This window comes from Neospora caninum, chromosome XI, assembly GCF_000208865.1.
Source record: "Neospora caninum Liverpool complete genome, chromosome XI".
Taxonomy (NCBI): domain Eukaryota; phylum Apicomplexa; class Conoidasida; order Eucoccidiorida; family Sarcocystidae; genus Neospora; species Neospora caninum.
In genome coordinates, this window is record NC_018397.1 from 4,291,212 (window position 1) to 4,316,186 (window position 24,975).

General features: G+C 54.7%; 4 protein-coding genes across 4 annotated transcripts; 1 reads left to right on the forward strand and 3 right to left on the reverse strand.

Moving 5' to 3' along the window:
* Positions 1-1,852: 1,852 nt before the first annotated feature.
* On the reverse strand, positions 1,853-6,270 carry NCLIV_058030 (conserved hypothetical protein; the record flags this gene model as incomplete). The annotated part of the gene is made up of 2 exons (XM_003885359.1): positions 1,853-5,745; positions 6,195-6,270. The coding sequence occupies 2 exons, from the start codon at positions 6,268-6,270 to the stop codon at positions 1,853-1,855; spliced, it is 3,969 nt and encodes a 1,322-aa protein (XP_003885408.1).
* A 3,682-nt stretch (positions 6,271-9,952) lies between these two features.
* On the reverse strand, positions 9,953-12,431 carry NCLIV_058040 (conserved hypothetical protein; the record flags this gene model as incomplete). The annotated part of the gene is made up of 4 exons (XM_003885360.1): positions 9,953-10,201; positions 10,713-10,793; positions 10,921-11,113; positions 12,379-12,431. 4 exons carry the CDS (start codon positions 12,429-12,431, stop codon positions 9,953-9,955), a joined length of 576 nt encoding a protein of 191 aa, XP_003885409.1.
* Positions 12,432-15,763: 3,332 nt separating this feature from the next.
* NCLIV_058050 (conserved hypothetical protein) lies at positions 15,764-20,280 on the reverse strand (the record flags this gene model as incomplete). Its single annotated transcript, XM_003885361.1, has 5 exons — positions 15,764-15,840; positions 16,106-16,288; positions 16,976-17,185; positions 17,676-18,568; positions 19,811-20,280. The coding sequence occupies 5 exons, from the start codon at positions 20,278-20,280 to the stop codon at positions 15,764-15,766; spliced, it is 1,833 nt and encodes a 610-aa protein (XP_003885410.1).
* Positions 20,281-21,789: 1,509 nt separating this feature from the next.
* NCLIV_058060 (SRS domain-containing protein) lies at positions 21,790-23,250 on the forward strand (the record flags this gene model as incomplete). The annotated part of the gene is made up of 2 exons (XM_003885362.1): positions 21,790-22,363; positions 22,805-23,250. 2 exons carry the CDS (start codon positions 21,790-21,792, stop codon positions 23,248-23,250), a joined length of 1,020 nt encoding a protein of 339 aa, XP_003885411.1.
* Between the last annotated feature and the right edge of the window lie 1,725 nt (positions 23,251-24,975).

Below are 24,975 nucleotides of genomic sequence, written 5' to 3' on the forward strand. Positions count from 1 at the left end.
TGTCGGAGGAAGCAAGGCTCAGCTACCCGATCCACGTATTCTGAATCTGGTTCCCGGAAGAACAGGATGAGACAGGATTATACGTTCGTTTCTGGTGAACTCGTCCCTTTCTCAGCGGACGAGCCCGCTGTCCACTTTCGTACGCGCACCACGTTGCTCGGGAGAGACACACAATGCACCGAAAGAGTTCTGCCTTGTGGGGAAACTGCAGTCTTCCGAACCAGTGGAGTTGTCGGTGAACGGGACCGGACACAAGTTGGCAAGGCACATCAGACGTTCCCTGATAACGCTGCGGAGGGGTTTTGTCCAGGCGCCTGGCGAAGAGAGCGCACGGGGCGCGTGGCCTCAGGTGGAGAAGAGAGGAATCTCACCCTTGAACGGGGGCGACTCTCCCTCTCTGCCGTCGCGTTGTCGGGTGAACGAAGAGAAATGAGCTCAAGGAGAGAGAGAGAGCAAAACGGGGGAATGTTTTGGACTGTCGCGCACACTGGACCCTCTGCGTGGCAATAGAGAACATACTCGTCACTGAACGCTTGCCTTTCACTGTGCTGGGACCATACGAGTGCTCCACAGAGTTAACTTTCCAGGTTCCTGTGGTTCTCGCTTCCGTGTCGCGGGAGGCAGCCAGCGGTTTCCACGGAATCTTGTCGACAAACGGTTGAGGGCGCAGGGAGCGTCTGACACGCAGCTTCGTGTGGGAAGATTCCACAGAGATCCAGTGTTGAGATGCGCTACTTTTCTCGGGCATCTCAGCGCGACACAACTGACCACGGCTCTCTCTCGGGAGATGCGGAGTTGCCCGGGAGCGGAGATTGTCTTTTCGTCTTGTCTAACGGAATCTGGAGGGTTTCTCTAGCGTCAGCAGCCTCACCAGGCGGCACTGCCTGCCTCATCTGCCATCTTGTTCTCGCCTTGTTGGGTGTCTGCTGTCCAAGTGTCTTACAAGCACGAGAGGCGCCTACAGTTGTCTACAGAACATTTTTTCAGCGAAGCGATCGGCGCACCGCCTTCGCTTGTTGACGCAGCTCTACCTTCAGGTTGCGCCTCCATGACAAAAAGCCGGGAGGGAAAGGGAACTTCAACCGTGTGGGCGAATTCGTTTTCTTGTAGGCAGCGCCACCAGCCGCTTTAAACGGTTACAAAGGGACGCTCTCCTCACGGTTACGACTCGCAACCAGCGGAAATCAAGGAATGCCTTGATGCCAGTGCGTACAGTTCAGACTTCCCGGCAACGGAACCAACTTCAACGGCTTCGAGGCGTCTCACAAGCAAAAGACGGAAACCGTGTTTCTCCGCTGTTCTCCTGCTTCCTCTACGCCTAGCCACTAATGTGTGCAGCGGCCGTTAAACGTCAGCGCTCCCCCGCAGGCAACGTCCGTAGCACCTTGCAGCCGCTACTCAAGAAAATATGTGACCGACGGCATTTTTAAGGGCCGAAGAGTCTTTGCTGCCGCGAAGGCCCGGGACTGCGCGCAGGAAACGCGACTCTCAACAGAGTCGACTGTCCTCTCGGAGCGGAGCAGAGCGTAAACAGTGTCGGATACAGAATTTGCGGGGCAACCCGAAAAAGAATAAAAAACAGCCTCGGGTCGCGACTCCTCCGAGGGAGCCCCCTTCCGTGAAGCTCGCGCCACGTACCGACACACGACAGAGAAGAGAAATCCTGGTCCTCGGCGAGGCGGGCGGTGACGCCTGACTAGAAAAACACTCGCTGCGACTTTTTGTCTTCCACTCCAGCCCTCTTCACGGTTGCGAGGTTCTGTCCTGACTCTGAGCTTGGCGTCCCTCCTCTCTCTACGCTAGTTTACCTCTCCTTTGCTTCGCACCGCCCGACGGCTGCACACTCGCGTCCCTAGTTGCTCACACCGTCTCTGCTCCGAAGGTGTTCCATGACAACAAGGAGACGGTCCATAAGCGCTCGAAGACCTTGAATTTGCTCCTCACTTTTCAGCAGCTGCCTTTGAAGAAACTCCTGCTGTCGCTGCTGCAGGAGCACGTGGTGTTCGAAGCGTCCGTGAACGAGCGGCTGGCTGCAAGATGCAAAGCTCGACTGCTCGTCTCCTCCCAGTCTCATCTGCATGCAGCGCCCCCACGTCGCAGGGTCGGCGGCCTGCAAATCAGTCGGCGCTCGCGCCTCTCCAGATGTTCTGCGCGACATGGCGGGTGCCGCGCGTCCGTGCGAGGGACTACCTGGAAGTCCCCTCGCGTCTCCTCGAACATGTTCAGACCCTCCCGCTGGAGCGCTCGGCCCAAACTCCGTTCGACGCTGCCCCGGCAACTGGGGACAGCGGTGGCCACGCGCAGTCGAGACAGCCTCATGCGAGGGAAGGGATACTTCTCGCGACCCGCCATCGAGGGTCTCGCCGAGGGGCCCAGCCGGGATGCCTTCGCCTCGCCCGGCATCTTCTCTTGGCCACGCGTGACGGCCGCCGACCCCAGCTGCTCGGTACAGGTAATTTCGCACGTGGATAGGCGCAGCCCGCGGAGGCGACGCAGATCGATCCCGCGTCTCCAGAGAGCTCTGCCCGGTGCCATCTCCCTCTCGGGAGCCTTCGCCTTCTTCCTGCGGCGACGTGGGGCGGTGCGCAACGACAAACATCGAAGAGGCGCTCGGGGCAGACAAGTCGAAAGCGGAAGTCGGCAACCAGGACCGGAAAGGCACGCCCGCAGATCCCGTTGACGGACTCCATTGCGTTCCCATCGGTTGAATTTCGAACGCTGCTGTCTCCGTAGATGTCCCCGACGCTGCTGAGATGGAAGACAGAGGTCTGATGGCCATCCCCATGGCCCCACTGGTTGCCCGGAATGTGAACCCCCCTTCTTGCGTCTCACCTTCCTCCCCGTTTATCAATGCGTCTCTCCACTGCGGCAGAGAGGTGACAGTCGCGGAGGCCGAGTTGCTCAACGGATGCAGCGCAAGTCCCAAGTCCGCCGGGGCCGCAACAGGGAACTGGAATTGCGCAGCGTCCTCACCCGCTGCCAAGACGCCCCGCGAGGCGCAAGATGCACGCCCTCGAGCCGCGCTCGCAGTGGTCATGCCCGGGGAGGGGGGACTGGGCAACGGATAACAGGCACCGCTGGCGACAGGCGACGGCGCAGTCGTGGAAGCGGTCGAGCTTGCCACAGATTGCAGCACACCTGAAGAACGCTCGCGCCCTTGCGTATGCGGAAGTCTCTCCGCGAAGGAATAAGTCGACACAAACGGATCAGTCCCTGCACGCTCGAAGCGAGAGCTGGCCAGACCGGGGGGGTTTACCTGGTCAGGCGAACCGGACGACGAAACGGTCGTGAGAGGGCAATGCCTTCGATCCGAGGTCTCGCCACTTCGCGACGTCTCTATGCCTCCAATCAGATTTAGGGAGAGCAGAAGCATTCCTCCGCGTCCAGGCGAAGAATGCACTGCCTCTTGACGCTGTGTCGTGGCTCTTCGCTCCACGTCGCGCGCTCCAGTCGTGTGTCCGGTCGAATGGCGAAACGCCTCACATGTTGGAGAAGGCAAGACATGCTCCATCACGGCAGATGCGGACCCCCAGATATCGCAGACGTGGCTTCTCCCTTCTCCCTCAGCAGCTCCTGGTAAAGGCTGGCAGGGCGGCGCTGCCACACCAGAGAATGCCGGAAGGCGGCCAATGTTTGTGTCCGACGGGGAACAGTGCGGCGCGACGGGAACACGGGAACTCGAACATTTTTCGAAAAGACGGTGCGAAGACGCACACGCGTTCTGGTGGGCTTTAAGACGCTGCAGGTTCGTCTGTTGCCGCCGTCGGGCTGCTTCTTGGCTCTCGACAAGAGCGCGTTGCTGGCGCTGAACAAGCTGGAGCCTCAGAGCGTTTTCCTTCATCTGCAGCCGTAGAGCGAGGGCGAATTCTTCCAAACGCGAGCGTCTTGTGCGGTCAGCAGACCTCGAAGATGACGCAAGTGGATTCACGCCAGAGACAGGCAAGTCCCGCGGAGAACCAAGAGAGTCTACCGACTCATGTGTGGCTGTCTGGTCCCTGTCTTCTTTTTCACCAAACGCAGGTTCTGGAGAAGATGTGGTAGGTGGAGAAAACGGAGGAACGAGATGCGAAGGGCCAGAATTATTCAGCGGCGAGAAGCGGTCCGCCGTATTCAGACTAAACGCATCTGCGGTGTGGAGTGCAAAGGCGTCGGAAAACGCGGTGGGGAACTCACGGCAGAACCAAGACGGGCGAGCTGCACGGCGATTCCATGCCGCAGGCAACAAAATGATCTCGACAGAGTGACGCCGGAGTTGATCAGAGAAAGGCGAGCAGAAGTTGAGACCTCGAGAGGCGCGACGAAATTCTAAACACGGGCACGACCGCGCGCGCCGCAAACGGTGAGGACGCCTTTGAGTCTGTTCGATCCGCCGCCGACTGCGCCGGACGGAAGCGGGAGACTTTCCCTGGAAGTCGGAGGCAGGAGACGAGGACAAGAACGACCTACCCTGGGAGGAAGAGGTATTCCGCGTCTCCACTTCGATTCTCTCGTCGCGTGAATCAGAAGCAAAACGGCTCGGCTCGAGTCTTTCTGAATCGCGATTCGGAAGCGCGAAATCTCCGCCCGCAGGACCTTCCTCCTCTTCCTCGTCGCTCTTCCCCGACCCCGTCGTGGACCCGCCCAACCGGCGGAACTCAGCGATCCGTGCACACGCAGGTGTATCTCCGTCTTCGTCGGAGGTGTCTTCTCGAATTTCCGTGGCCGAAAATGCGAGAGACCGCCGAACTCGAGGACGAGGAACTTCTTCCTCATCCGCTGCGTCTGCCCCGCCTTCCAGGCCCTCGTCTGCTGAGTCGATTTCGAATCCTCTTTCTGCCTCGCTTCCCTTGAAACGGAGTGTGTGTGTCAGCCTTCTCTCTCCCTTCGTTGCGTCAAGCGACGTCACAGACTCGGAGAGATTCTCCAGAGAGGATCCTACAGAGCCACTTTGAGACACTGCAGCTCTGGTGCTTCCTCCCAAGGAAGTGGAAGACAAAACCAGTTCCCGTGCACTGCCTTCGGGAGCTCTCTCGCAGTCGCGCTCGCCTTTCTGGGTCCTCTCTTTCCCTCTACAGGAGAGCACAGCTGCAAGCTCAGAGGGAGTAGCCTGGAAACCGCGGACTTCCTTGTCCTTCCCAGGAGCCAACGAGGGTCCCGGGCCCTGTTGCAGAAGAGACGGGAGTGAGCAGTCTTCAGGATGCTCCTCGGGGCTGTCGCCCTCAGACTGCAAACGCGAGGCGCGAGGAGACGACGAGAAGGAAACCAGCGGAGAGGTAAACGTGGAGCCGCAAGGCGACGTTACAGAAGACCCCGGAATGCCGGAGGAGCAGAGCGACGAACAAACCTCTTGGGGAGACGCCTCGAGCATACTCACAGTCAGGTCCGTTTGGCGCTGTTTCTCGTCTTCTGGAGAAGTCGCAGTTCCCGTGACGCTTCGGAGACACGAGTCCGCGGCGCCGTCCTCCCGCGCTGAAGACGCTCCAGAAGAACCACGGCTAGCCGGAACGTCGTCCAGTCCCGCGGTGCTTGCCGGTTGAAAGAGAGAGGCGGCGCGTGACTGCTGCGTGGGGATCGACCTCCCGGGTGCCTCAGAACTGGCGAAACGCGATCCCGCGGGCGCAGAGGACGTGCCGCGTTGAAGGCCTAAGGACTGCGAGCGCGAAGCGGCGGACGGAGAGTGCTGGAAGAAGTCGAGAAGCCGAGTCAGGCGATCCTGAGACTGAGGGAAAAGCGGAGAGAGAAACACACAAAGGGCCATCAATACCTCTTGATTCTGCGCACGCTTTTGATCCGCACGAAAGTTCACGCCAGAGACACTCCCTTCCCTGGAGGAAAGGCCCTTTGCCGCCCTGGCGTGGACCGGAGCCGTCTCTGGAACTTCCGCGATAAACTCTGTGTAGGTTTAAACTGACTTCCGCGCGACAACGCAAGTGTGAGCATGCCTCTTCGAGAAGCACATTCAGACTCTTCCATGTGTGATAAAAACGGAGCTCCACGGTTGCTGTTTTCAGAACACCCCCCCAATGCCTGTCTGTAGACCAAAGCTGAATACTCTTCTCTTGCCATGAGGAGGTCTCCACGCCCGAGGTTACCACTCGACGTATTCCGGGGGCGACGCAACTCCAGAGCTGGAGAACCTGAATCTTGACGTTCGTTTCACCCAAGTCTCGCGTCTGTCTCTGCGGCCATCTTGTTCTTTTCGGTGCCTGTCTTACCTCCACGAGAAGCCCATTCAAGAAGGCCACCGTGTCCTGCTGGTACAGCCCATAGGCTTGAAGCAGGCACAGCCATGTGAGGTCGCTTGCGGAGTCGAGGCCACCGTCAGGGAGGCGGCTAACGCGTTCACTAAGAAGGGCGATTTCCATTCCCAGAACAAGACTCCGAACACACAAAGGTTTCTGTCTCTCCTCACTGCTAGAGGCGACGGGGCTCCCCGAATTTCCGGCTGGTGTAGCAGAAGCAGGACCACCAGGAGGCTCAGAAAACCTCGACGGAAAAGGAGAAGAGGAAGGGATCCACGGCGCTGCCCGACAGAAAGGATCTGAGAACGGCGACGCTCGCTGGAAAGAAGAAACTGCAACTGGCGGGCGGCTATGCGTAGGAGACGGTGTGGTGTACCCGGAGGAAGGTTCCCCGACTGTAGCAAGCGCATCCGATCGAGGAGCACGGAGATCCCCCATTTCACGGGAATGTCCTGCAGATGAGACTGTGTCAGGAGAGAGTAACGGAAAATGCCACTCAAGCGGCGGCTGCCGCCGGTGAGTAAGCGGCGGGTGCGTCATGGTACGCTGCGTGTGTCGAAAGGGGTCAGGAGATACGAGGGAGCAAAAACACACGGGAAAAGACAGGCGGTAGGAAAAACCTGGGAACCGGCGCAGAGGTTCCGGGGATACAGAGAAAATGGCAGGCAACGCAACGCACAGAGTGCGGAGCCGCCCTCGCCCGGACGAACGACAGCACTTGCGGAAAGCACACAACGTTCCTCACTTCAGAGTGCAGTTCAAGCGTGAAGGCTTCCCGGTCGACGTGCGGTGTCCTTTTCTCCTCTTGTCTTGGGCAGCAGGCACCAACCTTAGATTCGGAACAGCGGTGAGTCCGTGCTACATTCGTTTCGCACGAGGAAAACACGCAAGTCCGGCGAACCTCGAAGAGTTGGGCTATCGCAGTTCTCAACGGAAAAGTCGCAAATGGGGAGGAAGAGAAATCTCAGAGAGGGAGCAGTGAGTTACCATCCGTTCACTTGGTGTTAAAGCAAATAGGCCTCGTACAACGCAACGAACCACGTAAACGGCTGCAGAGAAGGAAAGTGCCAGGTTGCGCATGTCTCACCTCCAGGCCGGGACGGAGCGAGTGAAGGGGGTACTGACGGAAACAGAGGAAACCCGACCACTGCAACGGAAGAGACCACGCCTCTGAACCTTCTCTTTTTCAGCGAAGTAAACGGCCGGGGGCTGCGCGAGGTGATCCCCGCCTCGGCTCTTTTAATGTGCTGAAGCATCGCCGCCTGTCGGTCTGCTCTGGCCTGCTTTGAGTGGGTGTGAGCGACTCTCCGTCCAGCACAGATACATCTCTGTTCGCGGCTTTTCGTCTACAGGAAAGGCAATGTACCGACTCCACGGACGCGATCCAGCCAATGCGACAACTCAAGTGGAACACACTGGTTCCTCATGGAGGGGAAAATCGGCCAGTTTCTAACACACGGCAGGGCTGAGCCCGAGCACGCCCGGCCACCGCGGAACTGGCCGAGCCGGGATATTTCTTCTGAGGCAAGGGAAGAAACTTTCAGCTGTCAAGGGAGTGAGAGCTCGCAGTCAACCCAGCGTAAGGGAAGCGAACGTGTTGCGGGAACTCGGGCTGAGGTGACTGAAGAAGAACTTGACGAAAATCACCCGCGGCGTCAATCGAGGAAAATCCCCTGCACACCCCAGGAGACTGGCTCGAGAGTCGCTGCAAAGGAGGCCTCGCCGGCGCGTGTGAGGGAATCTTCCCAACTAGCGGACCGGCGGCAAGCGCGTGAGCTGCGCAGCAGCGGAGCCTTCTTGTGCTGCCTTGATTGGCTCTTACATTTATGTTTCGTTTCCGGTGTACAGCAAGTTACCCGTTTGCAGCCAAACAGTACAAAAGCGCAACGCAAGAGACTCGTTTCTTTTTCCACGCAACCGTTGACTGGGCCAGCCGCAGCTGGTCCAGCTCTTGCGACGCGCCAGGGTGCACATGCAGTGGGAGGCGGCGTCGCTTTCTTGGTAGTGACCCTCACTGAACTGGACTTTTTCTGCGATTTTAAGGAGAGGGAAGTTGGGATTTCTCGTGGGTAACCTGGAGCGAAGCGAGAGGATTGTCGCAAAAAAATAATCGGCAGCAGATACATTCGGTGGTCGGTGGCAGCAAACACGCGTCGGGCACACACACAAGCTGTGTGTCCTCTATAACGTTGCGTTCTCTTTCCCAGAGCTGAGTTCTGGTTCTTCATGCAGATTGCTTTGCTTGTCCTCGCTCTCGCGCCTTCGGATGAATGAAAGTCGTCCAACAGTCAGATGGAGGTAATTGAAAAATTCCTGGAGGTTCCGACATATGAACGAGACGAGCTCCCTCGGGGTCCGTCGACGGCTTCACACGTTTTCGCGGCCCGTGACAGCGGCAAATGAGATACAACTACGCGCTGCCGACGTAAAGAAGCACTTGACTGCCCTTGTCCGTGAAGTCAAAAATGGGCCACAGCCATTCGCAACGAGTGCTGTAGAGCGTAGCCAGTTTCTTTCTTGACTTCAAAAAGCCGAGTCAAACAAGCTAACACTCGTCCGCCGTACTTGCCACAATGCAATCGGTGGGGTCAGGAACTCAGGCAACAACAGGAGCCCACACGTTGCCTCGCAAAACACTACGGATAGTTTTTCAGGAGCGCATGGTGGTGTTCACGCAAGTCTGACACACAGTACCACCCACCCGCCCCTGCTGCTGATCATGTGTTCAGACGGATTCTCTGTCCCTCACATTCTGTGACCGATGCGCCTGCAGATATCCGGTTAGGCTTCATTCCCGCTTTCTGCTGCTGCCAGAATGTTCAGGACACGGCAAAAAATGCACTGGAGCAACCGCACGCAGATCAGGTGTTGCCTCCGTTATTAAGATACTGCGTTGAGTAGCCGTGGTAATCTCTAGCAGTTTCACGTCGTTTCGGCCGCTTTTTCCCTCGGATGTTGTGCATCGTTGTCCGCTCCACTTCAGCAGGCTCCTCCACTTCTGAAGAAGAGAGAACCGTGAGGCGCCGCGGATTCGGACGTCTGTGTCTGCGTTCCGATGATCAAGATCTAACGAGGAAGTGTGACGCTAAGGGAAGACATTCCTTAACAAGTGTGTGGTCAGATGCACTAACTGGATGGACGTTCGCCGCGCGAGCTGGATGCGAGGACATGTTTTTCCGCAAGGCTACTGGATGATCCACCGCGAGAGAGTGGGTAGTTTCGGAGGCGCAGTAAAAGTAGGTAAAGAATGCCCGTTTCGAAAGACAACAGTATCAGAGTATGGCTGCACATACTTTTCAAAAGAAGCACACCTGAAGTGTCCACACGAGTTGCTGACCCTCACAATCAGTTACAGGAGCCGTTCCCTGCTCAACTCCAGTCCATTCAGAAGAAAAACAAATTGCCAAGTTGCAACCTGGACAGGACAAACTGTGATTCATGCTTACACTATTTTGATGAAGAGCGGCACGACCGATGCGTGCGCAGTATCCTTTTCAAGGCATCTACCCGGCCAGGAGAATTGTGCCGCGGAGCCCGATGCCTTTCCCTGGTCGGAAAAACTACTTTTTGTTCCGCATTGGGAACAGCATACCCTCGAACTGGCGTCCGAATATGCAAAAACGAAATCGAAAGCCCGGCCAGATTTCTTCCAGAGCTCCAAAAACAGGAGACGCACGCTCCCGAGAATTGCCGCTGTGAAAACCGCCTCTATGGGTGTCGTTCGCCCGACCTCACTGGGGCTTCTGTACGGGCATGAAGAGCTTGAACTCGGCGGGAAGTTCTTCCTCTCCGTAGAGACGGTCACTGAAGTAGATCCGCCGTATTCTGCAGTTCGCGTGTATCTGGACGCGCAGAGTCTCCACGTAGTTTGTCCCGTAGGCTCGTCGGGTGAAATCTGCCAAGTTGAATTGGATTTGGTTCCATCCCTCATCCAGGCGCATCGGCATTGTGCACACGAATGGCTTCACGCGAGTGGTGCTCTGTGATTTTGGCACGACAGCAAAACACCCCATTGAAAAATAGAAAAAGGTCCATGCAGTGGCAAGCGGAACAGAGGCACCGTGCCCCTCCTATGAGGGCCCAAACACGAGAGCATTCATCGGCTGCTCCCTGAAGGAGAATCCGGTAAACAAGCGCCAACTCTTCGACGGTTTTCTCAAGACCCCAGAAAGCACCTACGCGCGGCTACCTGTAGCTGTCGACATGCATAGACGGAAGAACGGTGGAGATGACGGCCGGAAGAGTTACACGCAACGTATTCGTTGCCACAAAACTCCAAAAATACGCACGAATTCGCTCGCCAAGCGGAAGCGAACCCGCCGCCTATCGCAGATGGCCCGACGCTGCTTCCCCTGCGAAGCGATGTAGTCTCACGCCAACGTCCAGGATTCGTATCCTTGCGATGGAGAAGACTGCACAAAAAGAAATCATGTTCAGTGTGTTCCGTCACTTAATTGTTCCTGGAAGGGCGTATCCGAAGGGAAGCGCTACCTGGTAGTTTGAAGCTCTGAAGCGCCGCCGAATGTTCTGATCGTCCAGAATCTGGACCTCGAACGTGAAGTACTTCTTCATCTGGAGGCAGAAGGTACGAAGGGCAAGCGCTAAGCTGTGGCTTACGTACATATACATATATGGGCACATTTCTGCGTAATGAAACCTTGGAAGGCAAACACCGGAGCGTGGACACAACAAAGCTTACGTTCTTCACAATCATAACGAGAATCGGCAGTTTGATGCCGAGAGTCTGTTCAGGATCTGCCGGGCACACGATGTACGTGGTGGAGACGTTCGTGCCCATGACCTCAAGAACGCAACTCTGGATGTCCTTGTCCGTGAGACGCTTGATGTGGCCATTGCGTACATGTTTGTCCCACACCTGTAGCGGCTTCGAGCTGAACAGCAAGGCAGCGCAGTCACGGGATACAGGCCTTCCTGTATGAACGCAAGCATATATTTGGTGTCCATAACGAGTATTCGGCACCTTCTCTCCTCTTGCACTCTAGGGTTAATCTGGAAGCTTTGACAAAATTGTCTGAAGACGTAGAAAGAGGGCTTCTAACTTTAAGCTCAGCAGCGGAACTGTGTGGGCGACCGAGGCAGCCTCCACAGCACGACTTTACGGAGTTGCTAGTCGCCGCCTTCTCTTTCAGGCTTTCCTCCCTTTCAAATGCAAGAACACAGCTCTGACGTTTGATGTGAATTACGACACAAAGCAAGAGCGACAGAGACAGGCGAGGCGACGGCGACAGAGGCGTAGCTTGGCACCCTCGCGACAAAGTGACGCGCAATTCTGGATGAGTAACGAAGACGCCGGGTGTGTCTTTGTCCAGCCACAACAACGAAAACGGGAAGGGCGCTCTTTAGTTTTTTCTGTAGTTGTGATCAGGTGACAGTGTCAGCAGTGGAACAGACAAAACCACGCCATCGCTGGCATGCGTGCCACAGCTGCGGCTTCCACTGGTTAGTGTCTTGATTGGGGCGAACCACCGACACTTTTGTGAGGCAAGAGGTAAGATACGGATCGAAAATGAGCGCGGCAGAGCTATAAAGGTTAGGTGTCCAGGAACAGTGGCAGTCGTGTGGACAGCATCTCGCGAAGAAGCCGCAGACGGAGACCCGGCAATGATCACTGAAAGCATGTACTGCAGAAGCTGGAGAGGTCAAATCAAACAATTTAGAAAAGAATTCCACCGTAAATCATGAGAGCGCTAAAGCTCTTATCTCTCTTGAAAGGAGCTCTACGGTTCACACAACCTTGGCTTCTTTCTCATGTTTTTCTTTCACTACGTGGAGAGGTGAACGAATGAAGACGCCGGTAAAGCGTATGGAGGAAAGCAGGTTACAGAGAGCAACGAAAAGAAGTCTTCCTCCACAGTCATCAGTCAGCAATCTCACGCAGATAGGGTGTATGGATCATGGCATCGCAGGGTGTATCCTGTTTTCTGCGAACGAGCTCGAGCGTGGAGTGGTACGCTGCCCTCCTCCCTAGGGCAGTCTGCCGCCAGGTGCGGGCCTCTCCGACGCCAGTGCAGCGAGAAAGCAAAGAAACCTGGAAGAACGGAGTGATAATCCGTCGCGTTTCTCTGCTCTGCCCGACTCGCCGTGTTTACCGACTTCGAAACTCGAAGGGAATCTGATGTCGACGTAGGGTTCTTACCCGATACTGTAAAGAATGGAAATGAACCCGGATTGAAAGGCGTTCTGAAACATCTTGGGCACTGGTTTTGTCGCGAAAGGAAGAAATACCACGTGAAAAAGTGCGAAAGAATTTTCCCCAACGGAGCGGATTGAGCACGACTTAGTACCTTTACGACACAGATTGCAAAGGGCGGGCAACTCTGCACTGAGCGTCCCAGAAAAAGGAAGTTTCGCGCACGCTACCAATCATGCCACCTCGCAACAGACCTGTTCCGGAGATGGAGGAAAAGGCCAACACATACAGCACGCGATCGATGATACATTTGAACGGTACTTTGGGAAAAACGAAACAAATGGAGGAGAAGGAAGGTCACCAAGAGAGAGACCTTCAGTATGGCAACAACAGCGGCACGAGCGTGAGAGACACTGGAGAGAAGTCGTGAGGGATTTTGCAGATGAACAGAGCTTGTTCGACTATGAACAAAGCTTATTCAAGCAGTGGCAGTGTACGAGGAATTCCTAGAGAAGCCAAATCGCCCCCTATCTTTCTTTGAGGGAACTGGCTGTGAATAACCGCGCGTTTGCTGTTCCGAGATTTGCGCAAGTCGCGAATTGCATCTAAGACACCCTCGGCAAGCGCGCGCGCTTACCGAACAGCGTCCATGAGAGTTTTTGCTGTTTGGGCGGCAGACATGCACGAATCTGCCGAGGCATGAGACTACACCAAACATATTTTAAACATAGCCATAGAAAATTTAGTGGCACGGTTGATCCGGTATTGGGCAAGGAAATGGGGGGGGGGCAAACTTCTTCGGATGGTGAAGTCCGCTGAGAGGGGAATATGATCACCGCCGCACCTCATGCACGGGTAGAAGCAGTCCTAGGCGCAACCAATGGTACGCATCCTCCGATTCCACCATTACCACGAATTTCAATCCGTTACCAACTGAAAGGTCAGAAAAGACAAGTTTTGTGAGGAAGTACTCCAGGGAACATGCCTTTGATGAGAGTTTTATGATGCGAAATGTGTATCCGTTCAGATAGGGCGACGGCAAAAGTCTGGTAGCTTCCCGCAGCATCGTCCACGTATCGACGTGGCAAAGACTGATTATGCAACAGGAGTATGTTTACAGCCTAAAATCGGACTTATAATATTTGTTTGACGCTGTAGAACCATTCCGAGCATTTGCTTGGAGAGTATAGCCGACCGAACACTTGTGTTTGAGAGCTACCGTGACGCAACCCAAGAGGACCGTTCCTGGGGGCCCTAGCGTGACCCTGACGCGTCAGCGGAAGTATGACGCATGAACAGCATAAGCCAAAAAAAAAACTGGCGAACAGAAAGAATGCGCAGAGGGGATAACGGGAAGGAAGGGGAGAGGAAGAACAGTCACTCCGGAAACGGGGGGACGAGAAATCCATTGCGGAGTATTCCCCACGGAGAACGGGAAAGTGATTCACCCCGCAACGACTACGGCGTGGTCAGCAACACCGGACCCCTTGCGTCTTTAAAGCCAGCAGAGAAGTACATCACAGTGTCAACAATTGATTGGTTGCTACAATCTGCCGCTGGCGTGTTAATGACACCTGAGCAACAGCGGGCACGAAATTTTGTAAGCCAGCCTGAAAATGGGACTCCGTTAATGAACTTCACGAGGCACGAAGGAAGACGTTTGTCTGTTTGTTTAACATAGAGAGACCAGTCGAGGAACCATGTCCTCTCTCCTCTCAGAGGACGACGTAAGACACCTATGATGAAGGTGAGTGCAGCACCGCCGACATTCATCAGGCTTCGCTATCGACGTTGATCCACATTCTGCACTTGTTGCCACATACCTTTGAGGGTACATTCAACAACGCCTCTACAGAAGTGGCCACAGTCAGACGGCTCCGATGCGTGTTCCGGAACTGACTAGGTATGGGCAAAGCTGGAGCTTTTGCTCTCCAGCCAGTTTGCGTTTCATTGCCGGCTCCTGAGTTTACTTGGGAAGGCGTCATTATCTTGGTGGAATGGTGCAAGAGCATACTACGTTGATAAAACTAGCGACTTGACCACAACAGTTTTTGAGACTAAGCAAAAAGTCTTGAACCTGGTCGTAACATACATGATGCTACCAAAGGGTTATGGAGTGTGAAGAGCGGTGCGTCGACCCGTTGAGTGGAACCACAACGGAGAGAGTGACTCCTTAACCCTGTTCGCCGTCCTCTGGTCGTCTGTAACTCCGTTCTTTTTTCCTGGTTCGCCACCACGGAGTGCCAAGCGACACCGGCTAGACTTCTGCTCCACCCCAATCCCCCACTGCGATATTCTCAAATTAGAAAGATGAAACGGCGTGTCTGTACGAACAATACAGACGCATGGGAACGACGAATCACAGTGGTGCACGCAAACATTTGTTCTGGCTTGAAGCGTGAACACGCTTTCCGCCTCGCTGAAAACCCGTCAAGCACCACAGCAGCAGACACTAGAGGACGTTGTCCTTTGCTAACACCGAAGTCATCCGAAAGAAGGCACATTCAGATGCGAGCATCACACTGGCGGAACTGAATCGAGAACTATCCAGCTTCAGCTCTAGGAGTTTCAGCAGATTGTTGCACGTGGTCTACGGCGCTCTACACAAACTAGAAGAGCCTCGAGCTGCACAGGTGTAGCCGGCGAGGACCCATTGGTGAACCTCCAGCATTTAATCATGCTTGACAAAGTTCCACCAGATGCCACCACCACCAGCTACACTCGACAGTAATCCTGAGCGAAGAGATGTGGGTAAACCGACACGAACGCAGCTATATCTCTATACAATGTTCGGGCCGAGAAGCACGGAGGCAGTAGCTTCGTGCGTGCCTCAAGTCAAGTAAAGCATTCCGCTGATTGGTGTCAGGGCTTCAGACACGTTGGAGGTATCGGCTCTGTCTTGGGCACGGCAGGCGTCAGTTTTCGCGGGTTATCTCGTTAAGCAAGAAATGCGCTTGCGCGCGAACCACCATGCACTGCTGGCTTTTTCCGGAATCGTGACCAATCCACCCCGGGGCACTACCTCAGGACTGCGATACTGCTGCAGATAGTTTGCTGCTTGCGGGTAAAAGCGCTAACCGCGCTTGCAGAGGTGTACATGCATAACTTGGATTGCAACTCGACTGCACACTTCGTGTCCCCAGCTCATCTTTGAGGTGCTTCTCTCAGAATGCTGCGTCGACAGCCGCCAGCCGGCCCACTGCCCGGTCGTTCAAAAACAAGTTCACAATGTCTGCTTTTGCATCAGCTGCAGTTGGGCCTTCAGAAAAGGACCCGATTCATTTTCCGTTTCCAAAACTCACATTCACACACGAAGGAACTACGAAGCAAGATTACTCCGTCGCCTCCGTGTCTGACCGAGGCGGGGTCACTGGCATTTCCCATATTCGTTTCAGTTGAAGAGTGACTCAACCCCGTCAGACGGAACCTCGTCCAGAAAAAACAAGAAGGACTCCCAGTCGACGAACCCTGCGTGGACACATGACAGAGATCAAACAGCTTACGATTAGGATTCCTATATGAAAAGTGAGCGCAAGAATACAGCTCTGGCTGTCATCTTATCCGATTTCATACACGCGCAGAAGCATTTCTGGACAAGATAGCCTTCCGTTGGTACCAATCCTTGCAAGCAGGTTTTCCCACCGTATCCGCTACGTGAGCCAAGCAGAAGACTGCGGCATCTCGCAATGCCTCGGTTGAAGCATGGTTGCTCCTTGCTCGCGCTTTGTCGTACCATCTGCTGGAGCCCACTCCCAGATCGATCGGAGGAAGTCGCCACGGTAGAGCCGCCGGCCAGAATTCAGTCCTTGCGTGTCGCTGACAGCCGCCAGTGTCGGGCATGAGAGAGATGTTCGAGGAGGCAAAACCTCCCCAAATGGGCCGGTAACCACGCGCGTCAGGGCACGCCATACGCAGTCTAAGCCGCAAAACAGGAGGCAACGCAGGCGAGGAACGCCGCACTCGTCAAGACGGAGAGCCCTTGCCAAGTGCAGCTGAACAGTGGAAGGAAAACTGCGGGCCTCCCTTGAGAGAGGTCTCAACCCGGGCGTTGACGCCGTCCCTCAGCTGCAGGGCGACACTTATACCGAATGCCACAAGAAACCTCCCCACGGTTCATTTTGGCGACAGATATGCAAGGCGATTGTGAGCGAAACGCATGCAACTGACGCGAACGGGAGTGTCGCGTCGTGAGGCGCGCATTGACAGATCCATCTACCACAGCCCACCTGCGTACCCGAAACATACGGGACTGAAACAAACCTGGTGCAGGCTGCTAATTTTCGCTGCATTGAGCGTGGCACCGGGTCCCAGAAGCCAGTAGAGCTTCAGGCTTCCTTGCTCATGAGAGGCATACTGAGACGGAAAGGCAATATCCGAGGAAGGCAGTGGCTATAGTAAGTAGATATAAAACTAAACCAGACATCCAAGCGGTGGTTAAATAACTATAACCCCAGTTATACAGTCCTCGACTCACATGAATTAAAACACACAAGACTACGAAAGCGGCAGCTGTAGCGTGCAACATCCTAAATTCCCATCCTGCTGCTCCTTCTCTAACTCGATGTTTTAAAGAGAACAACCCTGATCAAAGAACCCGCCTCACCAACTGCATCGGGAGCCACCGGACTCGTCTGCAAAAACTGGTTAACCCGTTCGTATGGCGAGCGTTTCTTCCTCTGTTGTCCACGTTGTCTTGGCGCATGCGTTGGATCTCCTGCGTAGTCCTCACTGTTGTCTTCGTTGTCCTCCTCTTGGTGTCCACCTGGAGCGTTCCGCACTCGCCGAGCCACGGAGAGGAACAACTCGTACGCAGCTGAAACAAATCCCAGGCAGAACCGATCGGTGAATGCTTTTCTCGGGCAGAAATCCTTTTGAAACTACCCGACGAGCCCATCGCCTCGCACACCTTCTCAGTAAGTCCGTTACGCAGTTGATTTCAGTCGTTACGACGTCGACAACCCTTGATCCTCACGAAATATACGGTAAAAGGCCGCTTCTCCCCCGAATAGCTTTTCCCACCCACTGAGGGGACCAGTCCAGATTTCACACAAGCCCTGGGAAGCAAATGCTCTGGCCAGAGCGACTTCGAGTGTTGCATGACGCGGAAACTGCAACACTCACAAGAGCCTGTGCACCATCGGTGCAAACAACGCCTGTACTCGCTGCATCCCTGAGTCAACTTCTAGCGGCCCCAATCGCACAAAGTCTTGAATGTTAGCTCAGGCTGTCCCTGCTTCTGGTGACCAACCTCGTCGAGACAACACAGAAGCCGAAAAGAGTAAGCCAGCACACGCGCTCCATACCTGGCATGTACTGGATGGAACGGAGAGCGGCGCCGTTGTTCGGTTGGAGGGGCCAAAGGAACTTTGACTTAAGGAGTCTCTCCTCAAAGGCCTGTCGATCTAGTCCCTCCCCTATTAAATGTAGACTGCCTTGACTCAGAGGCTGTTTCTCCCCCTCACCAGACGTCGGTATCAGACCGGTCTTTGAAAGAGGCGCGCCGTAGCCTTGGGACTGTGCGCCTTCGCCTGGCACCCTTCCCTGTCTAGACGCCACTTCGTCTTCGTTCCCGCCCCGGGGTGACTGCCCGCTGCCGCCCTGTTTCAAATCAAAGGCGCAGCTGCCTGTCCCAGAGGCCGTAGCCTCTACAGGCCCCGTTGTCGCGGGAGCGGAGGTCCTGTCAAACAGAACTTCCCACTTTTTCTTGTCGCTCAATACCCGCCTTCCTCGACCCTTGAATCGGGCTTTCTTTTGAATCAGCAGCGAGTGATGCGTCCCCGAGAGCCACTTTTCTCTCTCTCTCATCAGCCAAGCATCCCAATCCCAGTTCGCCTCGCCCTCCACACTCGCTGCCTCCTTATCTACACCGGTGTCTCCGCCCCTTCGAGCACCGTCACTCGTGAACCTCTCGGGGTCACCCACGTCTGGGCGGCATTCTCTGTGCGTTAGGTGTGCCAGAGAGACACCGGCGGTCTGTCTGGTTGAACCACAGCTACACGCCGTGGAGACCAGACCACCAGTTTCCCTTGGTGTTTCCTCTGTGGTTGTGCTTGCGCCGGGATGAAACAGTTCCGGTCCCCGCCTCCGGGCGCGTTCCGCCACATGTTCGTAGACACCCAAGATCAACGAAGCCGCTGCCGCCGGGGAGGACACAGGGGACGCAATGACGCTGCCCACGGTCGAGACGTCTGCCAGCCTGCCAAAGATCTATTCAGGAGAACCAATCGGAAAAACAAGCCGAAAGAAAAAGAAACGGTGAGCAAGGAAGGCAGAATTTGAATGCTCCCGTCAACAGGTTCCTCGGTACCTTCCTGCTCATCTAGTGGCGAATCCCAGAGAGGGAGGCGGTAGTATACGCAAGACATCGCTCGCTTCAAACATTCGTTTTCTCTCCTGCTGCTCCTACAGTTCCTGATAACTGGGTTCGGACCACGCTCTGACGAGAAGGAAAACTATATAAAATCGGGGGAGGAACGAGACACAAAAAGGATGTCTGTATGGAAGGGATGCTGAGAACCCAGTTCTCCTCTCTCTCATGGCAGTACAGCCAGGCGAAGATCAATCTGAAGGAGCAGCAGAACGGGCTGTGTGGCAGTCCCTGCACTTTGCTGTACTCGTGCATCCATCGTGCCTCGCATCTCGCTTCCATCGAGAAGTGGCTGTGTCTGCATAGGATAACGCTGCAGATTAACTGTCGACAGATTCCCAATGGACGCGAACTGTCCACCCTCTGTGCTCGGCCGCATGGCCCAGTCTGAATGTCAACCGAACCGCTCCGAGTCGTTTCGAGTTGCACAGCTCAACTCGAGTCACGCGCAACGTGAGTGCCCCAGCTCAATGGGTCACTGAGGCAGTCCTCTGCGGAAACCCGGTCTCTGTTAGGGTGCCGTCGTGTTTGAACTGGATGCAAGGCACCTTGTGCGAAATGAAGACGGCACGCCTCACAGTCAAACCCGTACTGAGAGCCCGGTCCGCCTTCCCACACGGCCTACGCACCGAAGGAACCAAGACGGGCAAGCGAATTACCTTGATCAGATCCAGACCGACGAAGCCAGGAACCCCAGGCGGCCTTCGTGGGTGGTTCAGAGACGACCTTCGTGGGTGGTTCAGAGGCGGCCTTCGTGGGTGGTTCAGAGGCGACCTTCGTGGGTGGTTCAGAGACGACCTTCGTGGGTGGTTCAGAGGCGGCCTTCGTGGGTGGTTCAGAGGCGACCTTCGTGGGTGGTTCAGAGACGACCTTCGTGGGTGGTTCAGAGGCGGCCTTCGTGGGTGGTTCAGAGACGACCTTCGTGGGTGGTTCAGAGGCGGCCTTCGTGGGTGGTTCAGAGACGACCTTCGTAGCCGGCCGGAGTCGTCCAGGTGTGGCCACGATCTCCGTGGCCTTTTCGTCAGCACAAGGGGACTGAAGAAAGTAGACGCGAGTGTGCTCGGATGATACCGTCTCGGCAGATTCCTCGCACGACTCGGCCCCTGGGATAAGCAAAAACGAACGGTCCTGAGGCAGAAGCTACCGGTGTCACTGACGGGCGCCTCGGGATCGGAACTGCCGTCACTCCACTTCTGTGGAGGAGGCTTCAGCAAAGCGTCCAGACGGCGCGCATGGGGATTACGTCGCGGATTCCTGTGGCTCGACAAAGGCAAGCGCCGAAGGCATTTTGCAGAGGCTGCATGTCGACCTGCTGCAGCGAGGGAACCCACACCAGAGGCGCCTACGGCCCCAACTGCAGGCGAGGGCGAGGAGAAATGACACAGCCCTCTGTTGCTGGCTAGGTCAGAGAACAAAGTAGAGGAGAGCGGAGACAAGCGAGCTTGAGATTCCATGAGAGAAAAAAGGAAAAGGAAATAAACAAGCCACGCGGCAGTCAGACTCCCTGCTGGTGCGCGAAAATCGTGGACGTGAAGCGTCATCATCGTCTGCCCACAGTGCCGCATTCATCCCCTCGAGGCAGCCCTCCACATGGAACAGAGGCGATTTTAAGAAAAAGAAAAACGCCACATACTGGGAAAAAGACAAATACACCCTGCGTATCTGGCCGCCCAGCTGTCAACGCCGCTGCAAAGGTTCAAAGGGGAGACGGGAAGAGGGTCGTGCAGAAGTTATATGGAACTCAAAAATTGGGAGAAATGAGAAAAGAAGCGACGGGGAAAAAAGACTACGGTGAGTGCGTTTCTGTAGAAACGGTCAAAGGATTCCTACGGGCGTAAACGGAGTGTTTGTGGTTGACTGTGGGTTTTTTTCGGTTGTGGAAGGGTCTTCCTCTTTTCGCCATTGAGCAATACGGTGGATCGATTGAGAAGCACAGAAGCAACCCGACAAAAGTTGGAGTTGCACACCGAGAAAAGACATCCACGAATTTGGCGGTGTACCTGAAGGCATCAGAGTACCGGAATTTCTATCGGAAGGAAGCCGGAGGAAAGAGTATACATACCGATACTTGTTTCTCTATTGGGAAGTGGCCTCAGAGGAGAATGAAAGCTCTTTCAACAGTAACGCGCATGAGAAGAACGTGTGAACGGCCCATTGCCTTTCAAAATTCAAGACAAGGCTTCAGCGGAGAAAACAGGGTAAAGCGCGGGCCGTGCGCATGCAATCGATACAGGCAGTCATTTCCAGGGTAACCTGTACGACATGCCACACTCATGTAGACACATGTCAGCCTTGCGAGGCAAGCAAGATGTACTTTGACCGTCCAAGTCACAACAGATGGCTACTTTGTTGGATATTGTTTTTCTCCCCCTCTCGTCCTCGGCATTTTGCAACCGTCTCTCAGAAAGGCCAAAAGGCCCACGTAGGGCAACGCTGCCAGCCTCAACACAGGAGCGCTCCCCCGGAGATTGCCCCCGTCCGCCTCTCTCCGATTGTCTCTCTCGGTCCTAAGCTGTCTTCCGAATACCACGGCGGGGTGAGCCGGTGAGAGGGTGATGTCTGTCTTATCTGTTGGGCAAGATTGGGCAAGATAATGCGAACGATGATTACAGTGTCAATAGCCTCGACGCCTACTATGCCCACTGTGCAATAGGTTTTTTCAAATATATCCTGTATTAGTTTGTTTTGCAGCCTAAGAAGCTGCTGTATGCAAGGTCTGAAAAAATCAAAAATTAGCCTCGGGTGAGATGACGTACCGGACGATAGTGTTGTTGTTGGTACGAGATAGTTTTCTTTTCAGATTGTCTTTGCGTGAGTCGGCGAGGGGTTTTTGTGAGTCCGTCTTGACGGATCGATCTCCTTGTGTCCTGTAAAATTTTATTTGAAACGCGCTCAGTTTTAGAATTTCTTCGCATATGCCTGAATCGGCCTTCCCCTTAATCGCCCCCATCCTGATCGTTTCGCCTGCGTGTGGGTCTCAAAACAAGACTGGGACGGACTGTGGCTCGGAAAAGTTGGTATTGCCTTTGCTCTCTGTGTCTTTCACATAAATGATCACCATGGCAGGGATTAAGGCTGTTCCAACGCATAGCATGTTGGCGGGGGCTGTGCTTTTGTTGGTTGCCGTTCTCGAAGGCAGTACAGTGCTGGGGAGCAAGGCAGACGGTGCCGCTCCCGCTACAAACACATGCACGAGCAGTGCCGGCGGAGGCGGCATATCCGTGTCAGTGGACGCCGAAACCAAGTCGGTTTCATTTGTCTGCGCCACAGAGGTGAGCAAGGTCCAGCCGGGGTCAACAGAAAGTGAAAACGTCACCCAGTGTTACATGAACAGTGACCCCAGCGTAGTGAAGAGATTGGAGGATCTTTTCGGCATAGGCTCGCAAGCTATTGTCACACCTACAGGGGATCCCAAGGCCGGATCGAAAGTCGCGCTGACGCTGGGAAAGCTCCCTCAGCGAACGACGGCCATCTACTTCGAATGCAAAGCGGCAACGGATGCTCCCGTTGGATCGAATCCAGGAGTGGGAGGCGTCGGTGGGGTTCGAGCCCAGGCCGGTGCAAAAGAACCCGAAGCAAAATGCCTCGTCACAGTGACAGTTCCCGCTGATCCAGCTGCCCACAGTAAGCATGAGATGCATTTCACCTGAGTCTTTGGCTGTTTGTGGAAGGCTTGTGGTCGTCCACGAACACCAGCATCACCGACACTTGACCTGCTGCATTCAATGAAGTGGCTAACACGTTTGGCATGGAAACAGCACGGTGTGTGTCGGGACTGCTGATATGATGTGGTCAAAATATGTCAGAGAATACAGATTACAGATTGTCTGTTTTGTCTGTTCTAGTGTGAAGCATATGTGTGCAACGCAGTGTCAGCCTGGTCGTAGTAGAGGCGAAATCAAAACCGCATCGCTTGCCCCGCAACACGAAACCGAACCCTTTTCAATCACCCTCCGTTGCCCATAATGATTGTGTCCCCAGCAGAACACTTTTAGCTCACTCCATCATTTTTACGGGGTCATGTTCGACTTCTCACTCCCTCGTGCTCCTCGCTTATGTGTGCAGCCTGCACTGTGGATAAGGGAAACCTGGAGCTGGAGATCACCAGCGAATCCAAGCGCGTTTCGTTCCACTGCGACACGAACGTTGCCACGCTGTCTCCTGAAGAATTTTCAGATAAGATATTCGATGAGTCATGCGAGAAAGAAGTGACTCTTTCAGAAAAGCTGCCAACTGCCATGGTGTCCCAAGGGAGCTCAGGCTACTCGCTCATTGTAGATGAGTTGCCTGAGACTGCCGCCACGTTCTGTTACAAGTGCTCCGCAGCTTCTGCGCCTACCCAGAAGGGCGCGTCCGGACAGAGCCAGAATGCAAACGCATGCACTGTGAAGGTAAAGGTTGCAGCCGCTAATTTCGCCAGCGGTTCTTTTTCCTCCGTCACAACAGGGTCAGTTCCTACTCTCATTTTGGGGTTAGCTGCTTCATTAGTCTTCGCTGCGGTCGCTTTTTGAAGTGCGTGTTACGACTGTGAAATAGAGGAACAGACATTTCCTCTGTGTTCCCCCCAAGCATAGACATGTGAGACATGCGCAGGAGAGACATCTGGCCGAAGCAGGTAGAGTTGCAGAGCTTTGTACAGGCGATCGCTTTGCTGGTCTAAACGGAGACTGGGAGACTGCTGTGCGTAGCATGACAGTCGACATGGTGGCTAGGGAACACTGTCATCTCTTTCCCAGCCCTGGAGGTAATAGGGAAAGAGGTCAGGGAATTCGAGGGAGGGCCCCTCCTGGTGCGGACTGAAGATCATACGAAGTGAGGAATAAGCCGCATGTCAAGCGGCCGTGTATCTCTGAGGCAGCCTTCACTATTCTACTGGAGACGGCAAAGCAGGATGGCAAAATGCCTTGTCCAGAAGCGTCGCAAGGTTGTGCAAGCTTCGGAGACCTCTTCAAATGAGTTTCTCTGCTTGCCCCAGTCGGACTAGTGTACTATCCGATCAGCTAGTCGACTTCTCTTCCCGCAGACACGCCGCCGCTGTGTGACTTCTGTAGAAGAGCATGATCACGTGCAACGCTCTTCAACAAACTGCATCGACAGCAATACTGCTTTCCACACGGAACATATGGGGCTGCTCTGATGGCGTTTAAAAGCCTTTTACACAGCGCACATTGCTCCTTTAGAAGTCTGAAGGCCGAGCATATTTTTTTTCAGGCAGAAGTGATAGCGCCGTTGGAGTTGACCACGGTTGGCGGGCTCACGTCGTTGATTCTCTCCCCTCTCTGCCTGATTTTGTTGAGGGAAAGGAACGCTCGTTTTTTTCCCGCGACTGATCCTGAAACCCCCTGCGAACCTCCACGGAAGCTGGTAGCGCAGGACCTATTTTAAATGTAACAGACGAGCTTTTTTCTCTTGAAATGTTCAGTTCTGATGTCCGACTGGATACTGATGATCACATTCTCGATTCATGGTAATTTACCAACAAATTTCGCTCACGCATTCGCATGCAACAGGAGTAATTGCATAGGTAGTTCATCAGAAACGACATCATTCTGTATTTTGCTACCTTTCTAATCGTAGTGGTATACTTGCAAGGAAGACAGCGAGGTAGGTGTATGCGGTGGTGCATCCCTTTCGCATGAGGACCGTCGGCGTGAAATCGTGAAGAGGCTACGGAAATCTCCGGTCACCTCGTTCACCATCCTTTTCTCAAGGCAGCACGTATCGTAGTGGAGAAACGTGCATCTAGTACGGTTAATACTGAAGTGGGTCATACTGTGAAGGTTGAGATTCGACTGCTTGGGTTGCATTAATCCCACGACCTGGCCTAAAACAGCTCAAGACGCAGAAGACTAACTGTGCTCATTTCATTAATCTTCGCCGAAACGTTTCGTGAATCGCTTCAATTACCGACTTCGAAGATGAGTTTATATTCAACAGGAACAGAGCTGTCAAGTCGACCAAACGGCTCCATCAGCTGCGCCGTGTTCCCGAGGAGACAGCTTTACTTTCCAATCTGCCTCTAAAGTAGTTCCCCGTAATAGTCTTTTTCTTGCGCGAATCTATCTTTTCTCACGTGTGTGGCGTATACACGAAAAAGGCTTCGCGTACAGGCGAAACAGATACTCAATTCAGATCGTCTGGACCCTTCGACGCCCTCTCACGACGGGGCCGAACCCCTCCTGAGCTGACCTCCCGGGGCTGCCTCCCTCGACGCGGGAGCCCCCCCCCCCCCCAAA